Source organism: Boleophthalmus pectinirostris, unplaced genomic scaffold (assembly GCF_026225935.1).
Source record: "Boleophthalmus pectinirostris isolate CB_2022bp ecotype Guang Dong unplaced genomic scaffold, ASM2622593v1 HiC_scaffold_16, whole genome shotgun sequence".
NCBI classification, from domain to species: Eukaryota; Metazoa; Chordata; class Actinopteri; order Gobiiformes; family Gobiidae; genus Boleophthalmus; species Boleophthalmus pectinirostris.
In genome coordinates, this window is record NW_026571095.1 from 28,538,188 (window position 1) to 28,557,464 (window position 19,277).

The window sequence follows — 19,277 nt, forward strand, 5'->3', positions numbered from 1 at the left end:
TCCTGGTTTAGTCCTGGTTTAGTCCTGGTTTAGTCCTGGTTTAGTCCTGGTTTAGTCCTGGTTCAGTCCTGGTTCAGTCCTGGTTCAGTCCTGGTTCAGTCCTGGTTTAGTCCTGGTTCAGTCCTGGTTTAGTCCTGGTTTAGTCCTGGTTTTAGTCCTGGTTCAGTCCTGGTTCAGTCCTGGTTTAGTCCTGGTTTAGTCCTGGTTTTAGTCCTGGTTTAGTCCTGGTTCCTGGTTCAGTCCTGGTTTAGTCCTGGTTTAGTTCTCATTACAGTTCTGAAGTAACTTGCCCAACAGTGTCTGCGATGAGGAAACATTATCACAGCGCAGAACCATTAAACTTGTGGTGACAGGGCGACTGGGTAAACGCTGAATCACTTTTATGAACCTGTCCCAGACTTTTAATATCGACTCGTGTCTTAAAAATCTCGTCTTTTGCTCAATAATGAGAAATCCCTCAATCCCTCCAAGACCCGAGCCTCATCACGTCATTTCACTTTATGAGTTTGTGAAAAGTGTCTGCAGATTCGGCGATGCTCTGCTGTTGTTTTTGACGGTTTAGTCCTGGTTTAGTCCTGGTTTAGTCCTGCTTTAGTCCTGGTTCGATGCTCTGCTATTGTTTTTGAGACGGACGGACTTTGGACTAAAACTGTCCACTTTCTTTACAGACAAATCCATACCACAAACCGTTTTCAATCCTGGTCTGGTCCTGATCTCAGTTGCGGTCTCAATCACGATCTGGTCCCGGTCTGGTCCCAGCCTCAGTCCTGGTCTCAGTCCTGGTCTTAATCCTGGTCTTAGTCCTGTTCTCAGTCCCGGTCTGGTTCCAGTCTGGTCCCCGAGCTGTTTTAGTCCTGGTTCAGTCCTGGTTCAGCTCTGGTTTAGTCCTAGTTTAGTCCTGGTTTAGACCTGGTTCAGTTCTGGTTCAGTCCTGGTTTAGACCTCGTTCAGCTCTGGTTTAGTCCTGGTTTAGACCTGGTTCAGTCCTGATTCAGTCCTCGGTTCAGTCCTGGTTTACTCCTGGTTCAGTCCTGGTTCAGCTCAGATTTAGTCCTAGTTTAGTCCTGGTTTAGACCTGGTTTAGACCTGGTTTAGTCCTGATTCAGTCCTTGTATAGTCCTGGTTTAGTCCTGGTTTAGACCTGGTTCAGTTCTGCTTTAGTCCTGGTTCAGTCCTGGTTTAGACCTGGTTTAGTCCTGGTTCAGTTCTGTTTTCAGTCCTTGGTTCAGTTCCTGGTTTAGACCTGGTTCAGTTCTACTTTAGTCCTGGTTCAGTCCTGGTTCAGTTCTGCTTTAGTCCTGTTCAGTCTCTAGTCTGGTTCAGTCCTGGTTCAGTCCTGGTTCAGTTCTGCTTTAGTCCTGGTTCAGTCCTGGTTTAGACCTGGTTTAGTCCTGGTTCAGTTCTGGTTCAGTCCTGGTTCAGTCCCGGTCTCAGTCCCGGTCTCAATCCCGGTCTGTTTCCAGTCTGGTCCCAGAGCTGTTTTAGTCCTGGTTCAGCCCTGGTTTATTCCTGCTTTAGTCCTGGTTTAGATCTGGTTCAGCGCTGGTTTAGACCTGGTTTAGTCCTGTTTCAGTCCTCCTAGTTCAGCCCTCGGTTCAGTCCTGCTTTAGTCCTGCTTTAGTCCTGGTTTAGATCTGGTTCAGACCTGGTTTAGTCCTGTTTCAGTCCTCCTAGTTCAGCCCTCGGTTCAGTCCTGGTTTAGTCCTGCTTTAGTCCTGCTTTAGTCCTGGTCTGATGCTCTGCTGTCGTTTTTGAGACGGACGGCCGGACTTCGGACTAAAACTGTCCACTTTCTTTACAGACAAATCCATGCAGTATTGATTTTTTAAGCGCACCACTGTCTCTTCAAGGAGATATTGTCCCATTCTGTTTATTCAGAGACGTGTATGAAGCGTTTGAAGAGAGGTATTGTGCAAAATGGACTTTCAGGAGTTTTCTACCACGTTCTAATGTTGTTGCCTCATCAAAAACACGCCTGAAGAAGTTTAAAAACTCATCCATGTGTGTGTGAGTAATTTAGCGATCTCAATTTTCCCAGTCAGTCAAAACTTTCTTCTTTATTTCCATGATTATTTCTCCCTGAAGCATCAATATTGTGAATGAACATGGGGAATGTAGTCGGCAAAAGATAAACTCAAAATAACTCCAGGCTTGTTTTGGATTTTAAAATAAGTAAATAAAAACTGCTGCCCTCACTGCTTTGCACTTTTGGCATTTCTTGACCCTGACACGGCACAGCTGAGAAGTGAAAACATTTCAGGAGATTTCATCATGACGCTCGGTGTGAGAAGAATAATTATGCCTTTTAAAAAAAAACATTTATATTTTTTATTCTTTGTTATTGTAATATATTGTGATGTGTGAGCTACTGTGTCCGAATGGTGGATAAATAATATTTGTCTAAATCTGAGGCTACGTCCACACGACAACGCTGCTGGATTTTTTTGTGGGCTGAAAAAAAAACACTATAATCAATAAATATTTATAGTGCTGTCATGCGATAAAAAAAATTGAGAAAAGCCTTCAATTTGAGGTATTTTCATTTAAAATACCTCAAATTGAAGCCTTTTCTCAGCAATTTTTAGGTGAGATTAAAAAGAGATTAATTAGATTAATTAATTATGATCCCCCCCCAGTTTTTTTTTTTTTTCTCTGTAATTCCACTCATTGCCGACACAAAACCAGGTCTAAACTAGGTCTAATCCAGGACTAAACCAGGACTAAACCAGGAAAACTAAAACAGGACTAAAAACAGGACTAAACCAGGACTAAACCAGGAGGACTAAACCAGGACTAAAACAGGACTAAACAGGACTAAACCAGGACCAGGACTAAACCAGGATAAACCAGGTAAAAACAGGACTAAAACAGGACTAAACCAGGACTTAAACCAGCAGGACTAAAACAGGACTAAGCAGGACTAAACTAGGTCTAAAACCAGGACTAAACCAGGAAAACTAAACCAGGACTAAACCAGGACTAAACCAGGGACTAAACCAGGACTAAACCAGGTCTAAAACCAGGACTAAAACCAGGACTAAACCAGGTCTAAACCAGGACTAAACCAGGACTAAACCAGGACTCTAAACCAGGACTAAACCAGATCTAAACCAGGACTAAACCAGGACTAAACCAGGTAAACCAGGACTAAACCAGGACTAAAACAGGACTAAACCAGGACTAAACTAAAACAGGACTAAAACAGGACTAAACCAGGACTTAAGCAGGACTAAAACTAGGTCTAAACCAGGACTAAACCAGGACTAAACCAGGACTAAACCAGGACTAAACCAGGACTAAACCAGGACTAAACCAGGACTAAACCAGGACTAAACCAGGACTAAACCAGGACTAAACCAGGACTAAACCAGGAAAACCAGGACTAAACCAGGACTAAACCAGGACTAAAACAGGACTAAACCAGGACTAAACCAGGACTAAAACTAGGTCTAAACCAGGACTAAACCAGGACTAAACTAAACCAGGACTAAACCAGGACTAAACCAGGACTAAACCAGGACTAAACCAGGACTAAAACTAAAACAAGATTTAACAGGACTAAATCATGCCGCGCGGACCGTGTCTCCTCCTCTTCTATCAATAATATTTTTAATACGGTTCAGTAAAGACTCGGCCTTTTCATTGTCTTTTATCAGACAAAACATCTTATGTGAAGATTTCCTCGACTTTGCTTCTCTACAGCAAATCAAGTAATCCAAAGTATTCAGATTACATTACTCACTTTAAATAATTTAATGGATTACGTTACTAACTACATTCTGAGGTATGTAATCTGTAATCTGTAGGGGAATACATTTTAAAAGTAATCTTTCAGTTCAGTTATTAACTTTTTTTCCAAGTATCTTGAAAATAAAAATGTAAAAAGTATAAAGTAAAGACACTGGATGAGAGGGTGAGTCTAAACTTTTGACTGGTACTGTACAAATGTATGAAACAAAACAATACGCTTGACAAGTTTGACTCAGCGCAGAGAGGAAAGGGACAAGAATGTCAAAAACGAAACTTGAATTTTTTTCACATTCAAATACATTGTTTTTGGCGGATAAAGTATTTTCAAAACAGTAAAAGTAACATGGTGATTTAAATATGTGATGTATTAGCAGTCGTTGTTTTGCAAATCTCAAGTAAGTCTCAAGTCTTTGACCTCAAGTCCGAGTCAAGTCAAATACAGGCAAGTCCAAGTCGAGTCTCGCGTCACTGGCCCATAAGTCCAAGTCAAGTCCAAGTCGTCTGCTTTGAGCTTCAAGTCATTTCAAGTCTTTAAACCAAAATACCAAATATAGCTTAGATGTTTGGAATTTATATGACTTTTAAGATAAATTATACTTCATTCAATCATAGTATATTTATATTTGAGTATTTATAGAGTAAATAAGAGTTGTAGAAATGAACTGAGTTAATTTTTCCTTTTTAAATCAACATGACATTGACAAGATCTTAGTGTGAATCATTACGCTCAGAATAGAAAGAATTCAGATTTAAAAGTGCTTCTCAAGTCTTCTCAAGTCACAGGCCTCAAGTCAAAGTCAAGTCCCAAGTCTTAGTCCATTTTATCAAGTCAGGTCTCAAGTCCTTAACATAGTAACTCAAGTCTGACTCGAGTCCAAGTCACGACTTGCAAGTCCCCAGCTCTGCTATTCACATTTACAAAGCGCAGAGAGTCATCGATCTGACGGATTCTCTGTGTAAAGGGTGAATTATAGTTCTAAATATAGTTGACGAAAGGCAAACTGCTGCCGTCACCTTGTCGTTGCTGTTTTTGATTTATGGATCTATGTTTCACCACCACAACGCTAGGATTTAAACATGGCATTCATGTAAGCAAAATGTAAAAGTAGGAAAGCACAGTATCGGGAATGTAAGTAGAGTGGATGTAGAGCGAAAAAAATCACAACCCTTATTGTCCTGCGTTGTTTTAGAAAATTTCGGAGGTGCATGTCGGTCGACGGAGACGCTCTGGGGTTCACGGCGATGCGGACGATTTGACGCTGGACCATAAATTGGGCTTTAGTGGGTTAGGACTCATGCAGAGAGAGTCTTTGAACAGAAGAGAGAGAACAAAGAGAAGCAGAGAGGGAGAGAAGGAGAGAGGAAAAGAGACACAGGAGGGGAGGAAAAGACAGAGAAAAGACACGATGAAAAATGATGGGGACAAAGGGAGAGAAGGGGTAGGAGAGAGGTGGAAGAATGGAAAGAGATAGGAACTGAGAGAGAAAGAGACAGAGAGACAATGGAAGGAACGCAAGAAAAGGAACACAGAGCGAAAAAGAGAGGGGCGCCAAATCTGACAAAAAGGGAAGAGGACTGACGTAAAGAGGGAGACGGAGAAGAGATGGGGAGGGAAAAGGAGGAGAGAAGAGGAGATATGGACAAAGAGAGAGAGAGCGGGAGAGAGGAGAGAAGAGGAGACAGCGGGGGTCAAGTGGTTTGATGTGAAATGTCAGAGAGTCCGGGGCAGATGAATGAGCGGAGCTACAGTACACTGATGGGTGTGTGGGACTGTGATGTGTACAGACTATATATAGACGATAGATCAGGGGGTCTCTGCGCCGATCTATACTGTCAAAGAGACGGAGCCTGTAACTGGAATACAGGAGAAGGAGGAGCGCGGCTGGAGGTGACGTTTCTGCTTTATTTCCGTGATTATTTACTTGGTAGATTCTCCCTGAAACATCAAAACTATGAAAGAACATGTGGAACGTAGTCAGCAAAACATAAACTCAAAATAACTGCAAACTTGTTTTAGATTACATATGTATACATTATATTTAAAAATGTTTGGCACTTTTGGCATTTCTTGATCTTAACATGGCACAGCTGTGAAGGGAAAACCATTTCAGGAGATTTCATCATGAAGCCAATCGAGAGAGTTTGTAGTTCTGTTGATGAAGCAAAGCATGGATACTGCAAGAATTTTAAATAAGTATACACCCTACACCACAGGGGTCAAACATATGGCCCGGGGGCCAGATCCGGCCCTCCAAGACCTTTAATGTGGCCCTTGGGTGATTTTCTATTAAAATATTTGAATTATATTTTCTATTAAAATATTGTTAATTTTCTGCGGGGCTGAGCATAGCAGCGTCTCCAGCGTCTCTGTACGTGGCCCCTCCCACCAGAGCAGCACAAATGAAGACTTGTCTCTTTCCAAACGCTCTTAAAGGACGATCGTTTTGACTGTTGACCGTGACACCCTCATCAGAAAAATGTCCAACATGAGAAAAGTGGAGCCAAGTGCAGGATTTTCCAAGAAAAATTTACTTATTCCTATTTGCAAACAAGTTAATGTTAAAACATTGTGTTGAAATTGAATTTTTCTTAAAGTTTCAGGTTGTTCATAATATTATAATATTTTGTAAAAGAAAGAGTTCATCAATTAAAAAAAGATTTCTGTAATAGATTTGCATTTTTCTGCACAAATATTTGAACTTATTGTTATTTTTGGGGTTTATATGACGTGAGTTTTTCTGATCCGGCCCCTTTGGGATCAAAGTAGGTTGGATACGGCCCCCGGACCAAAATGAGTTTGACACCCCTGCACTACACCCTACCGGTAAGGAAAAAAATAATTACACAACTTGTATTACCCATAATTGACTATGCTGATATTATCTATCAAAATACATCTGACTGTCACCTACGTCCTCTGTATGTCACCTTCAACAGTTTGTGTAGATTCATCTTGCAATGTCCATATCTCACTCACCATTGTATTCTGTATGAAACTCTGGATTGGTTACCTCCTAATGCAAGAATGCGCTTTCACTGGTTTCAGTTCATCTTTAAATGCATTTTTCTGTTCTGTCCATCTTACCTTCAACAATACTTCCAATAGTTCCATTTTCATCACCATACTCTCTCAGACAATTAGACCATCCTTCCTTTGTAGTACCTCGGACCTCCAGAGTCATTGGACGAAGAGCGTTCAGCGTCAAAGCACCATCAGAGTGGAATAATTTGTCAAACTCTCTGTGCTCCACATCATCATTCCATATCTTTAAGAAAGACTTATTCATTCATCTTAAAACACAATGTGACTGCTTTTAGTGAGGGATCTGTTTGGTTGTTATATTAATGTTTCTCTATGTTTATGTTTAATGTCTGTGTCTATGTATTTTGTCTTATCGTTTTGTGTTTCTGTTTATTAGATATATTGTTTTGTTTTTGTATTGTTTTGTTTTGCTTGTTTGTATTTTTGCGACTTGTTGTATTCTTTGGATGATAAGGATCCCCTGACTCACCTCAAGGGGCTTTTCCTTAATAAAATAAACGTACAATAAATGTTTAGTTCAGATATTTTGTTTCTTTGCAAAACTTGGGGGGGTGCTACTTGGATATACAAAAATTTTGCAGAATTGTCCTTTTGGTGCTCTTCTGTGTAGGGACCAGTCTCAAATACAAAGTAGAAAAAACTGAGGCACTCAAAAAGTACATATGAGCTGTAGATTTAAAAACACAGGCTACACAAATAGCACTGTGTCGTCAGCCTGGAGGATATTAAGACGTGACCGCAGCCTAAGAGACGCTCGCCCGGAGACTCCTACCATCAGCTTTAGAAAAACCCCTACGCTCAGTGATAGACTGGTGAACAGTTATCTCCCTCCACTGAAACAAAAGACATGGCTGGACACTAAGTCTGTTGTACGTGTTCACAATAGGTACAGTTACCACATTTGTAGCAGCCAGCCCAGGGGTGGGCAAACTACGGCACGGGGGCCATATGCGGCCCGCTGAACTTGAATAAATTACACTAATAAACCTTGTTGATGTTTAATTTTTCCGGCATTTCCCAGTAGACGGCGCACTATATGTACACTGAGGTGCGGCGTATTATGTTGGCCGCAATGCTTTATGGGAAAGTGTTCTTACAGGAGTCATTTTCGGGCGGCGTATTCAGACCATGAGTGAAGTAGAAGTGTTCAAGACATAAGACTGCACTGTTTCCATTTTGAATTAAAAGCAAAGTGAATGTTACAAATGCATGCATAGGTGTTTACGCGTGTAATCTTGTATTGTGGGCTCTGTTTCTCAGTAAGATCTAACTGCTCAGGACTTACGCTCGCCTGTGGTGTGCAGTGGAGCAGATCTATTCACTTTTCATGTGTTTGTAACTTACGCGTTAAAGTTGTAGTGCGTAGTGCAGAAAACGTCCTGCATGAGCGTAAATACGAGTGCAATGGAGCCGGGCTTTTAACACGTCATGTCCTGTCTCCTGTCCGGCCCTTCAGTCAAATTTTAGGACCCTATGTGGCCCGTGAGCCAAAAAGTTTCCCCACCCCTGAGCCAGACTAACTCGTTCATAGACATTATATCAGGTCAAAGTTTTGATATTAGGACATTTATTAACTGTAACACCACTTATGTAGTATACAGACTTGAATGCCCATGTGGTCGTTTTTACAGACTGGCTGAACACAAACAGGCTATAAGGACCTGTAACCCCCTGTATCCTATGGCCGTGCATTACAAAGAAGCCAACCATGGTAGCTGTAAAAGCCTAAATGTTTGTGCAATTGAACATATTAAAGAAACAATAAGAAGAGGAGATAGACTGAAAAAACTATTACACAGAGAGTCCTACTGGATCTGCACTCTCAAGGCCACCCACTTTCCAGGACTCAGTGGAGAGCTAGATTTCACCCCCTTCCTTTAAAACCACAAGCTTTAAACGTGGAATCAATACACGCACCAAGAATCTCAGGACTTCCGGTCATCGCGCAATGCATACTGGGAAGGATTTTCTGAAAAAGTGAAAATCAAACCGCCATGTTTGTTTTCCCAGTGGGATGCGTCTACTGACAAAGCCGATCTTTTCAAGTCTTTTGAACCATATCACTTTTGTTTCTGATTCTGATATTGTCATATTTTAGTTTTGGGATTCGGACATCGTTAATTGTGTGGTTGTTGGATCCTAACAGCGGAAAACGACTCGAGAAATTTGTTTGCGAACTATATAAATGCAAAAGGGAATCAGATGTGTGTGACTGCAAACCTCTGTTCAAACTGTTTCTCTTCCCAACGGAATTGAAAAATAGTGAAAGGTGAAGGTGATGGGCAGGATTGATCCACAGGAAGGACCAAAAAGGTAATCTTTGACTGCCTTGAAAATTACGTTTTCAGACATAGGATATCACATTCGTGTCTTGAAAAACGTTTGTCCAGCTCTTGGAAATAAAGTACGTTTTCATAATAAGCAGAAGTTTCCTGTCCAGGAGTAATTTGGCGACCAATGCGTCAGTCTTTAGACCCTGCGTCTGCTTCAGTCGCGCCATCGCTGGAATGAATCTTCAAGAATCACCTTAGTTTGGCTTCGCTGCTTTTCCCCTTGTCTTCTTCTTTCAGCGACCTCAAAAACGGACTTTGTTTTGCGGCTAACTGCTCCTGGATTCTTGTCGCCATTGCAACAAACTTTGTGCGAACTGCGAGGAAGATATAGGTCAAAAAAGCCGCTAAGAACTGTTGCGTTGGTGGAGTAAACAGCGTCTGTGCGTCTTGCGTCTGTGGACTGCGTGACAGGCGTACGTAAACCACGTACCGGCGGCGCGCAGGCAAGTCAGTTACGCTAGAAACGTAGGGAGATTGATTGACAGCCTGTCAGCTCACAGATAACGAGGCAGTGTCGTTATCTATTGGCAAATGTTTAGCCCCACCACGTCCAGAGTTGATGAATTTTTATTCTCTTTTTTTTGGTCATCATAATTACAAGGCGACTGCACCTCTATAATCTATCATTGACAACTTGAAACAAAAAAAATCCTCCATACAACCTTTAAATAGCTTTGTCTGAGCAGAAAATAATATAAAAATTAATGCCTCCACCCAGTACGATGAAATGTAAATGCTTCAAACAGCAGTGCAGATGACCGAAGATGAAACCTTCACTACACTCAGTCACTCCTGGGCGAATGAGTAGTTATGAACCTCTGTCTGTCACTTATAACATATTTATATCACAGAGACCCAGTTTAATGGATTAAATCAAGGGTTTAATGAGCTGGATGATTGAACGCATGCGGCACGGCTCACATGTGGTCACGCTTTGATCTGCTCTGACCCGGGGACTAATTAGAGCTACAGGAGTGAAGCTGAACCTATAGAGCACCGCAACAGACAGACAGGCAAAAGAAAACATTTACATATGTTACAGAGAATTATTTAAAGAGCAGATGACAGGTTAGACGACTCAGAGAAGACGTATTCTGCTTGTTTCTGCTCCAGAGTTATAATCTGTGACACCGAATTATGTTATCATTTGGTCATGTAAAATCGCAATATTGAGCTAAAACAACTTAATAAAAGAAACAAATCTGCTGACTTTTGTGTTAAAAAAACAGCTAGAGGACTAAAAACTAGAGGATTTTCAGTGGTGTAGTGGAGGTACGAGATTTGTGACGTCATTGATGTGATGAATCCCCCCAAATAAACATAAAAGCGCCATTCCAGTAAAAATCTGTGATGTTTTTTTTAAATCAAAATGATGCGGAATTATGTTATTAACATTAACGCATCACAGACTACAACACATGAACCAGAACTGAACCAGGACTAAACCAGAACGAAACCAGATCTAAACCAGGACTAAACCAGGACTGAACCAGGACTAAACCAGGACTGAACCAGGACTAAACCAGGTCTAAACCAAGACTAAACCAGGACTGAACCAGGAATAAAACCAAGACTAAAACAGGACTACACCACAACTACACCAGGACTAAACCAGGTCTAAACCAAGACTGAACCAGGACTAAACCAGGACTAAACCAGGTCTAAACCAGGACTAAACCAAGACTAATCTTGGACTTGAGAGAGAAACCTGCACTCATGGAGCAGAGTCTAAAAAAGCAAAGCAACGTGCGATCAGGCGACGGCTGGACTTAGTCCCGTGGGGTGTGGAGCTCTGCGCCCGGTCCTCCGACACCTCCGTGCCCGTCCCGACACTCAGTCCTGGTTCAGTTCTGATTTAATCCTGTTTTAGTTCTGTTTTCGTCCTGTTTTAGTTCTGTTTTCGTCCTGTTTTAGTTCTGTTTTAGTCCTGTTTTAGTTCTGTTTTAGTCCTGGTTCAGTCCTGGTTCACTTCTGGTTTAGTCCTGGTCCCTCATGTCTCAGATCACTATAGGACAGTTGTAGCTATTTTATATATATATATATATTTTTTTTATATCTCACGTCGGGAGAAGTGGGTGGATGGAGTACCCCCACATACCATGCCCATTACACCCCTGGTTGAAATGCAAAACCGTGTCTCAGATCACATGGTCTTCACTTGTGGGGTGCCTCAGGGGTCAACCCTGGGACCCCTTTTGTTCTATCTCTAGGCCAAAGACACAGCAATAATATGCCCTACCACAACTATGCAGATGTCACTCAAATCGAGATATCATCCTAGTTTAGACCATGTTTAGTCCTTGTTTAGTCCTGGTTTAGACCTAGTTTGGTGCTACTTTAGTCTTGATTTACTTCTGGTTTAGACCTAGACCTATTTTAGGTCTTGGTTGAATTCTTAATCCTCGTCTGAGATGTAGGCAGATACCTGTGGCAGTGGCTCTCCTCTCTCCAGCACGTCCCGGAGGTGGCGCCCCCTGCTGCTGTGGCTCTGTAGCTCGTTACACAGCAAGTCTCCCACGTTCAGGCATCGAACCCCAAACCTCTCCTCCAGTCTCTCGCTGTGAAGGGACTTCCCTGAGCCCGGACCTCCTGAAAACAGAGCAAGACGTCAGCACAGAAGCTTTACGTGACAATATGAAATGATTTGAACATTTGTGTTTCTTGCAGCGCTCCATCAGAAATGATTTAGTTTGTGTTTTTTTGTATCTACAGTTTAAAATTTCAATAACATTAACTTAAAATTGTAAAGCAGATAGCACGCTTCAACTGTTTCTCTTTTTTACTTTTTTGAACTTTTGCTTGAGTAATTTCTCAACAGTGTGTTAAAAAGCAATTCTACCTGATTTCATTCATTCATGTTGTGTTCGTTTAAAGACCTCTTGACGTCTGCTGTTGTTTTTCAGACTCTTGCAATGCATTGTGGTCTACTGATAGTACTGCAGTGATATCAATTCTGGAGGTGTACAGGGTCCCCACTCTTTTTCACTGTCAAAATTTCATAACTTTGCCATAACTTTTTCATGACCTAAAGTGAAATTTCCATGATTTTACGGCACCTACGTGTGTAGAATTGCTCAGACTTTTAGGGCTAAATATGAAATGTTAACTCTTTCCAATCACCTTATGGTTTGGTATTATAGTTTTTTAACATTCAAAATACTGTCAGTGCATTTATTGTCAACTTTTTTAAAGGGACAGTTTGGAATTTTGGACATAGGACCTCATTTCCTAGTGAGCCAGAGTGTCAGAGACATGTGGAGACACTTTTATAAATATTCCATCCAGTCCTTGTATTTGCAGAGGTCGCTGGTGCTAGGCTAGTGCATGTCAATGGCCATAGTTATCCTGACACTAAAATCAGTCTTACCCACTCCACAAAACACCCGAAGCAAATCTATTATTACACCAGACTGTCGATGTAAACGTCTGTGTTGATAGAATAATTTTAGAAGTAAAACCAACCTTGCATTTGAAGGATTTATGTCTGAGCAGCAGCAGCGAGTTGCCAAGTTAGAAAACTTGGCAGCGGCGGACTGATATATGAGAAAATAGTCCCTCAACATGCGACAATTCATGCGATGCAAGGTTAGTTTTATTTCAAACATTATTCTATCGACACAAACATTCACATTGACAGTCTGGTGTAATAATAGATTTGCTTCGGGTGTTTTGTGGAGTGGGTAAGACTGTTTTTAGTGGCAGGATAACTATGGCCATTGACATGCACTAGCCTAGCACCAGCGACCTCTGCAAATACAAGGACTGGATGGATTATTTAAAAAAGTGTCTCCACATGTCTCTGACACTCAGGACCTCAATTCCTAGTGAGCCAATGTCCAAAATTCCAAACTGTCCCTTTAAAAGAGACGATAAGAAATGCACTGACAATATTTTGAATGTTAAAAAACTGTAATACCAAACCATAAGGTGAGTGGAAAGAGTTAACATTTCATATTTAGCCCTAAAAGCCTGATCAATTCTCTGGCTCACTAGGAAATGAGGTCTTATGTCCAAAAAAGCCTAATAATAGCTTAACAGAACGCTGTAATTGCGTCAAAGAGATACTAAAATTCCATAACTTTTCCAAAACTTTCATTGAATTTAAAATGTTTTATGACTTTTCCAGGATTTCCATGACCGTGGGAACCCTGGGTGTAATGCGTGGATGTCTATGGCGAAATGTTAAGCAGTTACCATGGCGACACACTGCACGCATTAGCAAAAATTTGGTCTGAAAAGTCAAGAAATAATGCAAAGTGGATTTAAACGACACATTTTCAGGAGCCTGCGATCAAGACGAACGTTCATGGTCGTGTTTGGGTGTTTGATTTTCAACAAAAAGGTGAGAGTTTCAACTAAAACGGCTCTTTCTGGTCAGATTGTGTTAAAACAAAACTCAGATTAAAGTCTAACATGAGTAACTTCAGATAGAGCAGTGCCTCTGGTTGACGACATCGGCTCCAAAGTATCAATATTGTCCCTCCTAATGACCGTCGCTGGACTTTATTTCTCAAGGTGCATTGTGGGAAATTTGATTGCACTACTTTTTCACTCACAGGACATTTGGACAGCGCTGAAATGGCGTGACCTCTAAATAGCGCTGTGGGGAATTCTGTGGAGATCCGGACAAAGCCAATATATAAACACGAGACTTTATAAACGTTCGGCATTTTTTTTACGGCGTGCTCTTGTGTTCCATGTCCCAAAGCCCTAAACTTGACAAATTAACAGATCCTAAACCTAATCAGTCTGTGTACCATTCGTTCTTTTGAATTTTAATTAAGAGTGAATTTTGAAATAAACTTTAGACTTAGAAAAACTTTATTGATCCACAAGGGAAATTATTTGGACACAGTAACTCACACATCACAAAATAATGACAAAGAGTAAAAAATATAAATGGTAATAATAAATTCTAAATAATAATAAAATCAAAATAAATGATCAATATGAACTTTAAATTAAATATTGGAAATGGAAGTCGAAATCTGTTTTTTTGTCTGACTCTAAAACGGAAAAATTAAATAACAAACTGTCTTCACATTTGATCATTTCTGTTTTTAATTAGAATTCAAAAGAACGAATCGTACACAGACCCAAATAATCCGTGTATCATTTGTTCATTTGTTTTTCAATATAAAACCAAAAATAAGAAAATGAAAAAACAACTGTTTTCTTCATTATTTGTCTCCAAAACCAAAATGAAAAAACGGATAATGATTTGTTTTTGCAGTTTTTGATTTTGTGTTTTAATGAAAAATGGAAAAAACGGAAAACCTTTTCCCTTTTAAGTGATTTAAACTACGATGCCGGACTTTTGTGCTGTGTACGGACTGAACCCGGACTAAACCAGGACTGAACCAGGACCAAGTGTTGGGATGGGCCCGAAGGTGTGCCCGCATAGACTGCCAGGTGATCAGGACTGAGAACGGGAACAGACCGGGACTGAGACCAAGAATGAGACTAGGACTGAGATCAGAACAGCACTGAGACCGGGACCAGGACTGTGACCAGGACCAGACCAGGACTGAGACCAGGACTGAGACCGGGACTGAGACCAGGACTGAGACTGGGACCAGACCAGGACTGAGACTGGGACTGAGACCAGGACTGAGACTGGGACCAGACCAGGACTGAGACTGGGACAGAGACCAGGACTGAGACTGGGACCAGACCAGGACTGAGACCAGGAACAGACCGGGACCAGGACCAGGACTGAGACTGGGACCAGACCGGGACCAGAACCAGACCAGGACTAAGACCAGGACTGAGACCAGGACTGAGACCAGGACTGAGACCAGGACTGAGACTGGGACCAGACCAGGACTGAGACCAGGACTGAGACCAGGACTGAGACTGGGACCAGACCAGGACTGAGACTGGGACTGAGACCAGGATTGAGACTGGGACCAGACCAGGACTGAGACTGGGACTGAGACCAGGACTGAGACTGGGACCAGACCAGGACTGAGACCAGGAACAGACCGGGACCAGGACCAGGACTAAGACTGGGACCAGACCGGGACCAGGACCAGACCAGGACTAAGACCAGGACTGAGACCAGGACTGAGACCAGGACTGAGACTGGGCTCAGGACCAGACCAGGACCAGACCAGGACCAGACCAGGACTAAGACCAGGACTGAGACCAGGACCAGACCAGGACTGAGACCGGGACTGAGACCGGGACTGAGACCAGGACCAGACCAGGACTGAGACCGGGACTGAGACCAGGACCAGACCAGGACTGAGACCGGGACTGAGACCGGGACCAGACCAGGACTGAGACCGGGACTGAGACTGGGACCTGGTTGAGACCTAGTTTAGTCTTGGTGTAGTCCTGGTATAGTCCTGGGATCAGTCCTGGTTCAGTCCTGGTCTGATCCCGGTCTGGTCCTGGTCTCAGTCCTGATCAGTCTTTGTGGGTGCACTCAGTCCTGTTTTAGTCCTGTTTTAGTCCTGTTTTAGTCCGTATATGGCACAAAAGTCCAGCATCGCAATTTAAGTCATGGAAATGTTTTTTTTCCATTATTCATTTAAACAAAAAAATCGACAAATCGTTATCCGTTTTTTCATTTTGGTTTTGGAGACAAATAATGAAGAAAATAGCTGTTTTTTCGTTTCCTTATTTTTGGTTTAATTTTGAAAAACAAATGAACAAATGATACACAGATTAATAATCGATACTAAAATTTCGATACTGATTTTAATACTACTCAATACCGATTCTGATGATAATAAACACTCTTTATTTAGAGAATAAAACGTTAAATAATAGCACTCAGGAAAGGTTTATTTTTGTTTTGAATGTGGATTTGTAGCACCGATACCTGCTCAAATCAGTATCTAGTTTCGATGCTAGTTTCAGTATCGATTAGTACGTGATTTTCGATACTTTTGACAACCCTAATCCCACATTCTCCTCACACCTCCGGCTTTGTTTTATTCACTGTGAGGTTCACGTGTTCACTCCTCAGGTGGTTTATCGCACATTTACAGCTGCAGGACTCTCACACGCAGCCTCCAGCAAGACAGAAAGAGAGAGGGATGGAGGGACGGATGAGAGAGAGATAGTGGGAGGGCGGTATAAGAGAAAGGGAAAGAGGGAGGCAGAGAGAAAGACAAGAGACGTGCGGAGAGAGAGAGAGAGGGAGTGAAGAAGAAGTTGAGGGAGGTAGATAGGGATAGAGAGAAAGGAGAAGGGGGAGAAAGAGAGAAGGGAAGAGAGGGGGGGAGAAGGGAGAGAGAGAGAGAGAGAGAGAGAGGGTGAGACAGGGATAGAGAGAGAGACAGATAGACAGAGAGAGAAGAGAGAGCAAATGAAAGAGAGGGAGAGAGAAGAGAGACAGAGAGAAAGACAGAGAGAGAAGAGAGAGAGAGAGAGAGAGAGAGGAGAGAAGAGAAAGAGAAGGGAGACAGACAGAAAAAGAGAGAGGGAGGAAGAGAGAGAGAGAGGGAGAGAGAGGGGGTGAGAGAGGGGGTGAGACAGGAGGGAGAGACAGAGAGAGAGAGAGAGAGAGAGAGAGAGACAGAGAGAGAGAGAGAGAGAGAGAGAGAGAGACAGAGAGAGAGAGAGAGAGAGAGAGAGAGAGAGACAGAGAGAGAGAGAGAGAGAGAGAGAGAGAGAGAGAGAGAGAGAGAGAGACAGAGAGAGAGAGAGAGAGAGAGACAGAGAGAGAGAGACAGAGAGAGAGAGAGAGAGAGAGAGAGAGAGAGAGAGACAAAGAGAGAGAGAGAGAGAGAGAGAGAGAGAGAGAGAGAGAGAGAGAGAGAGAGAGAGAGAGAGAGAGAGAGACAGAGAGAGAGAGAGAGAGAGAGAGAGAGAGAGAGAGAGAGCAGAGAGAGAGAGAGAGAGAGACAGAGAGAGAGAGAGAGAGAGAGAGAGAGAGAGAGAGAGAGAGAGAGAGACAGAGAGAGAAGAGAGAGAGAGAGAGAGAGAGAGAGAGAGAGAGAGAGAGAGAGAGAAGAGAGAGAGAGAGAGAGAGAGAGAGAGAGAGAGAGAGAGAGAGAGAGAGAGAGAGACAGAGAGAGAGAGAGAGAGAGAGAGAGAGAGAGAGAGAGAGACAGAGAGAGACAGAGAGAGAGAGAGAGAGAGAGAGAGAGAGAGAGAGAGAGAGAGAGAGAGAGAGACAGAGAGAGAAGAGAGAGAGAGAGAGAGAGAGAGAGAGAGAGAGAGAGAGAGAGAGAGAGAGAGAGAGAGACAGAGACAGAGAAGAGAGAGAAGAGAGAGAGAGAGAGAGAAAAGAGAAAGAGAGAGAGAAAAGACAGAGAGAGAAGAAAGTGGGGAGAGAAGAGAGAGAAGAGAGGAGATAAAGACAAGAGAGACAGACAGAGAGAGAGAGAGAAGAGAGAGCAAAAGAAAGAAAGAAAGAAAGAGTGAATGCCCAAATGAGGTGGAGGAGGTAAAGTGAGTGAGATGAGCAGTAAGTTATTATGGAGGTCGTTTCACGTCTGTGTGTCCTTCATAAATTGTCCCAAAGATTCAGTGACATTGTAATTACTCGTCCTGTAGCTGTTTAGTTTTGGAGTCTATGACATATTCAATGTTTAAAGGTTAAATCATAAAAAGGTTAAAGACGGGATATTTTACTTCTATTAAAGGGTCTGTATTACACCAAACTGACTCTTGTGAGCTTCTGAAAAAGTCTAATATGGGCCCTTTAACTACGAACACCTCACGTCTTTAGATCTACATGTTACCTTTTATTGCTTTGAAAATGCAATATTCACAAAAAAACCAACAAATTCACATGTTTAATACGTTTTACTTTCGTATTTGGCGCTCTGAGTCTCCTCTCCTTTCGCTCACTCCCCCTTCAGAGCGCCATCACAACACAATCAGCGTGCAACTCTCTAATTGTGCATGTTTGGTTATGTATTTCAGCCAAAGTCACTTCTATGATTTAAATGTAACTACTTACTAAGAACATACCGTATTATTCAGACTATAAGTCGCACTTTTTTCATGGTTTAGGTGGTCATGTGACTTATCTATGCGTTTGTCTCCAGTAGGTTAGACTACTGTAATGGTCTGCTCACTGGTCTCTCCAAACGAGCTGTGAGACGCTGCAGAACATCCAGAACATCCAGAACGCTGCAGCTCGGGTCCTTACTCGAACTAGGAAGTACGAGCACATAAGTCCTGTGCTCAGGTCTCTGCACTGCCTCCTGTGGCTCAGAGAATAGACTTTAAAGCAGCTCTGCTTGTGTACAAGTCTCTCCATGGCCGAGCACCAAAGTACATCTGTGACATGTTAGTGTCATATGAACCATCTCACACTCTGAGGACCTCAGGGACCGGCCTCCTGCTGGTGCCCAGAGTCACGACTAAACAAGGGGAGTCAGCGTTTCAGGTTCATGCAGCTAAAACCTGGAACAGTCTGAACATGTGAGACAGACTCTTCTGTGACGCTGTTTAAATCCAGGCTCAAAACATTTCTGTTTAACTGTGCATATAACTGAAAGGTTTTCATTCCGCACTCTTCTCTCCAATTTATGTCTCTCTTTTTTAATTTTAATCTTCATGATTATTTATGTTTTGATTTGTTTTTATTATGATGTTAATGTATTTCTTATTCTGTAAAGCACTTTGAATTACTTTGTGTACGAATTGTGCTATACAAATAAACTTGCCTTGCCTTATACTCCGGTGCAACTTTTATATTAAAATTTTCACACTGACAGCCTCAAGAGGGCGCTCTAGTCTTGTGTGTCAGTATCTGCTGCTCCTGTTCCTCCTGTACCACTGTCACTTCACTCTACTGCGCATGTCTCCTGCAAAAAGAGCCTCTGTCCTGTCTGTATCATGTCAGTCGATCGCACCATTACTTCTGTACCACTGAAAATTTAAATAAACTTATAAAGACGACTGAGAAGACTGAACATAAATGCCCCCAAAAAGAGAATCATGTTTTGCACGTAGCGAAATCTGCAGCTGAAAGCGGTAATCGAGCAGCAGAAAGAAAGTTTGGAGTGAGAGAGAAACTCGTGACACCGGGAGGATGCACCATGAAACTTTCCTGGAAGTCACTGGATGGATCGACAAAGCCTGGACTTCAGTGACACCGAAACCATCCTGTCGGGATTCAGAAAGACCAGAATAATTCTAACTGGAGCTGATGCTGAGTCTGACGACAGCGACACAGAAGAGGA

At 42.3% G+C, this 19,277-nt stretch overlaps 1 protein-coding gene across 1 annotated transcript in view; it reads right to left on the bottom strand.

The window, feature by feature from the left end:
* Positions 1 to 19,277, bottom strand: part of LOC110174899 (adenylate kinase isoenzyme 5) — a 262,298-nt gene that overhangs the window by 24,306 nt on the left and 218,715 nt on the right. The window contains exon 10 of the mRNA XM_020941015.2: positions 11,552 to 11,715. Within this exon, the coding sequence (XP_020796674.2) occupies positions 11,552 to 11,715 (164 nt within the window). The remainder of the gene's footprint in view (positions 1 to 11,551; positions 11,716 to 19,277) is intronic.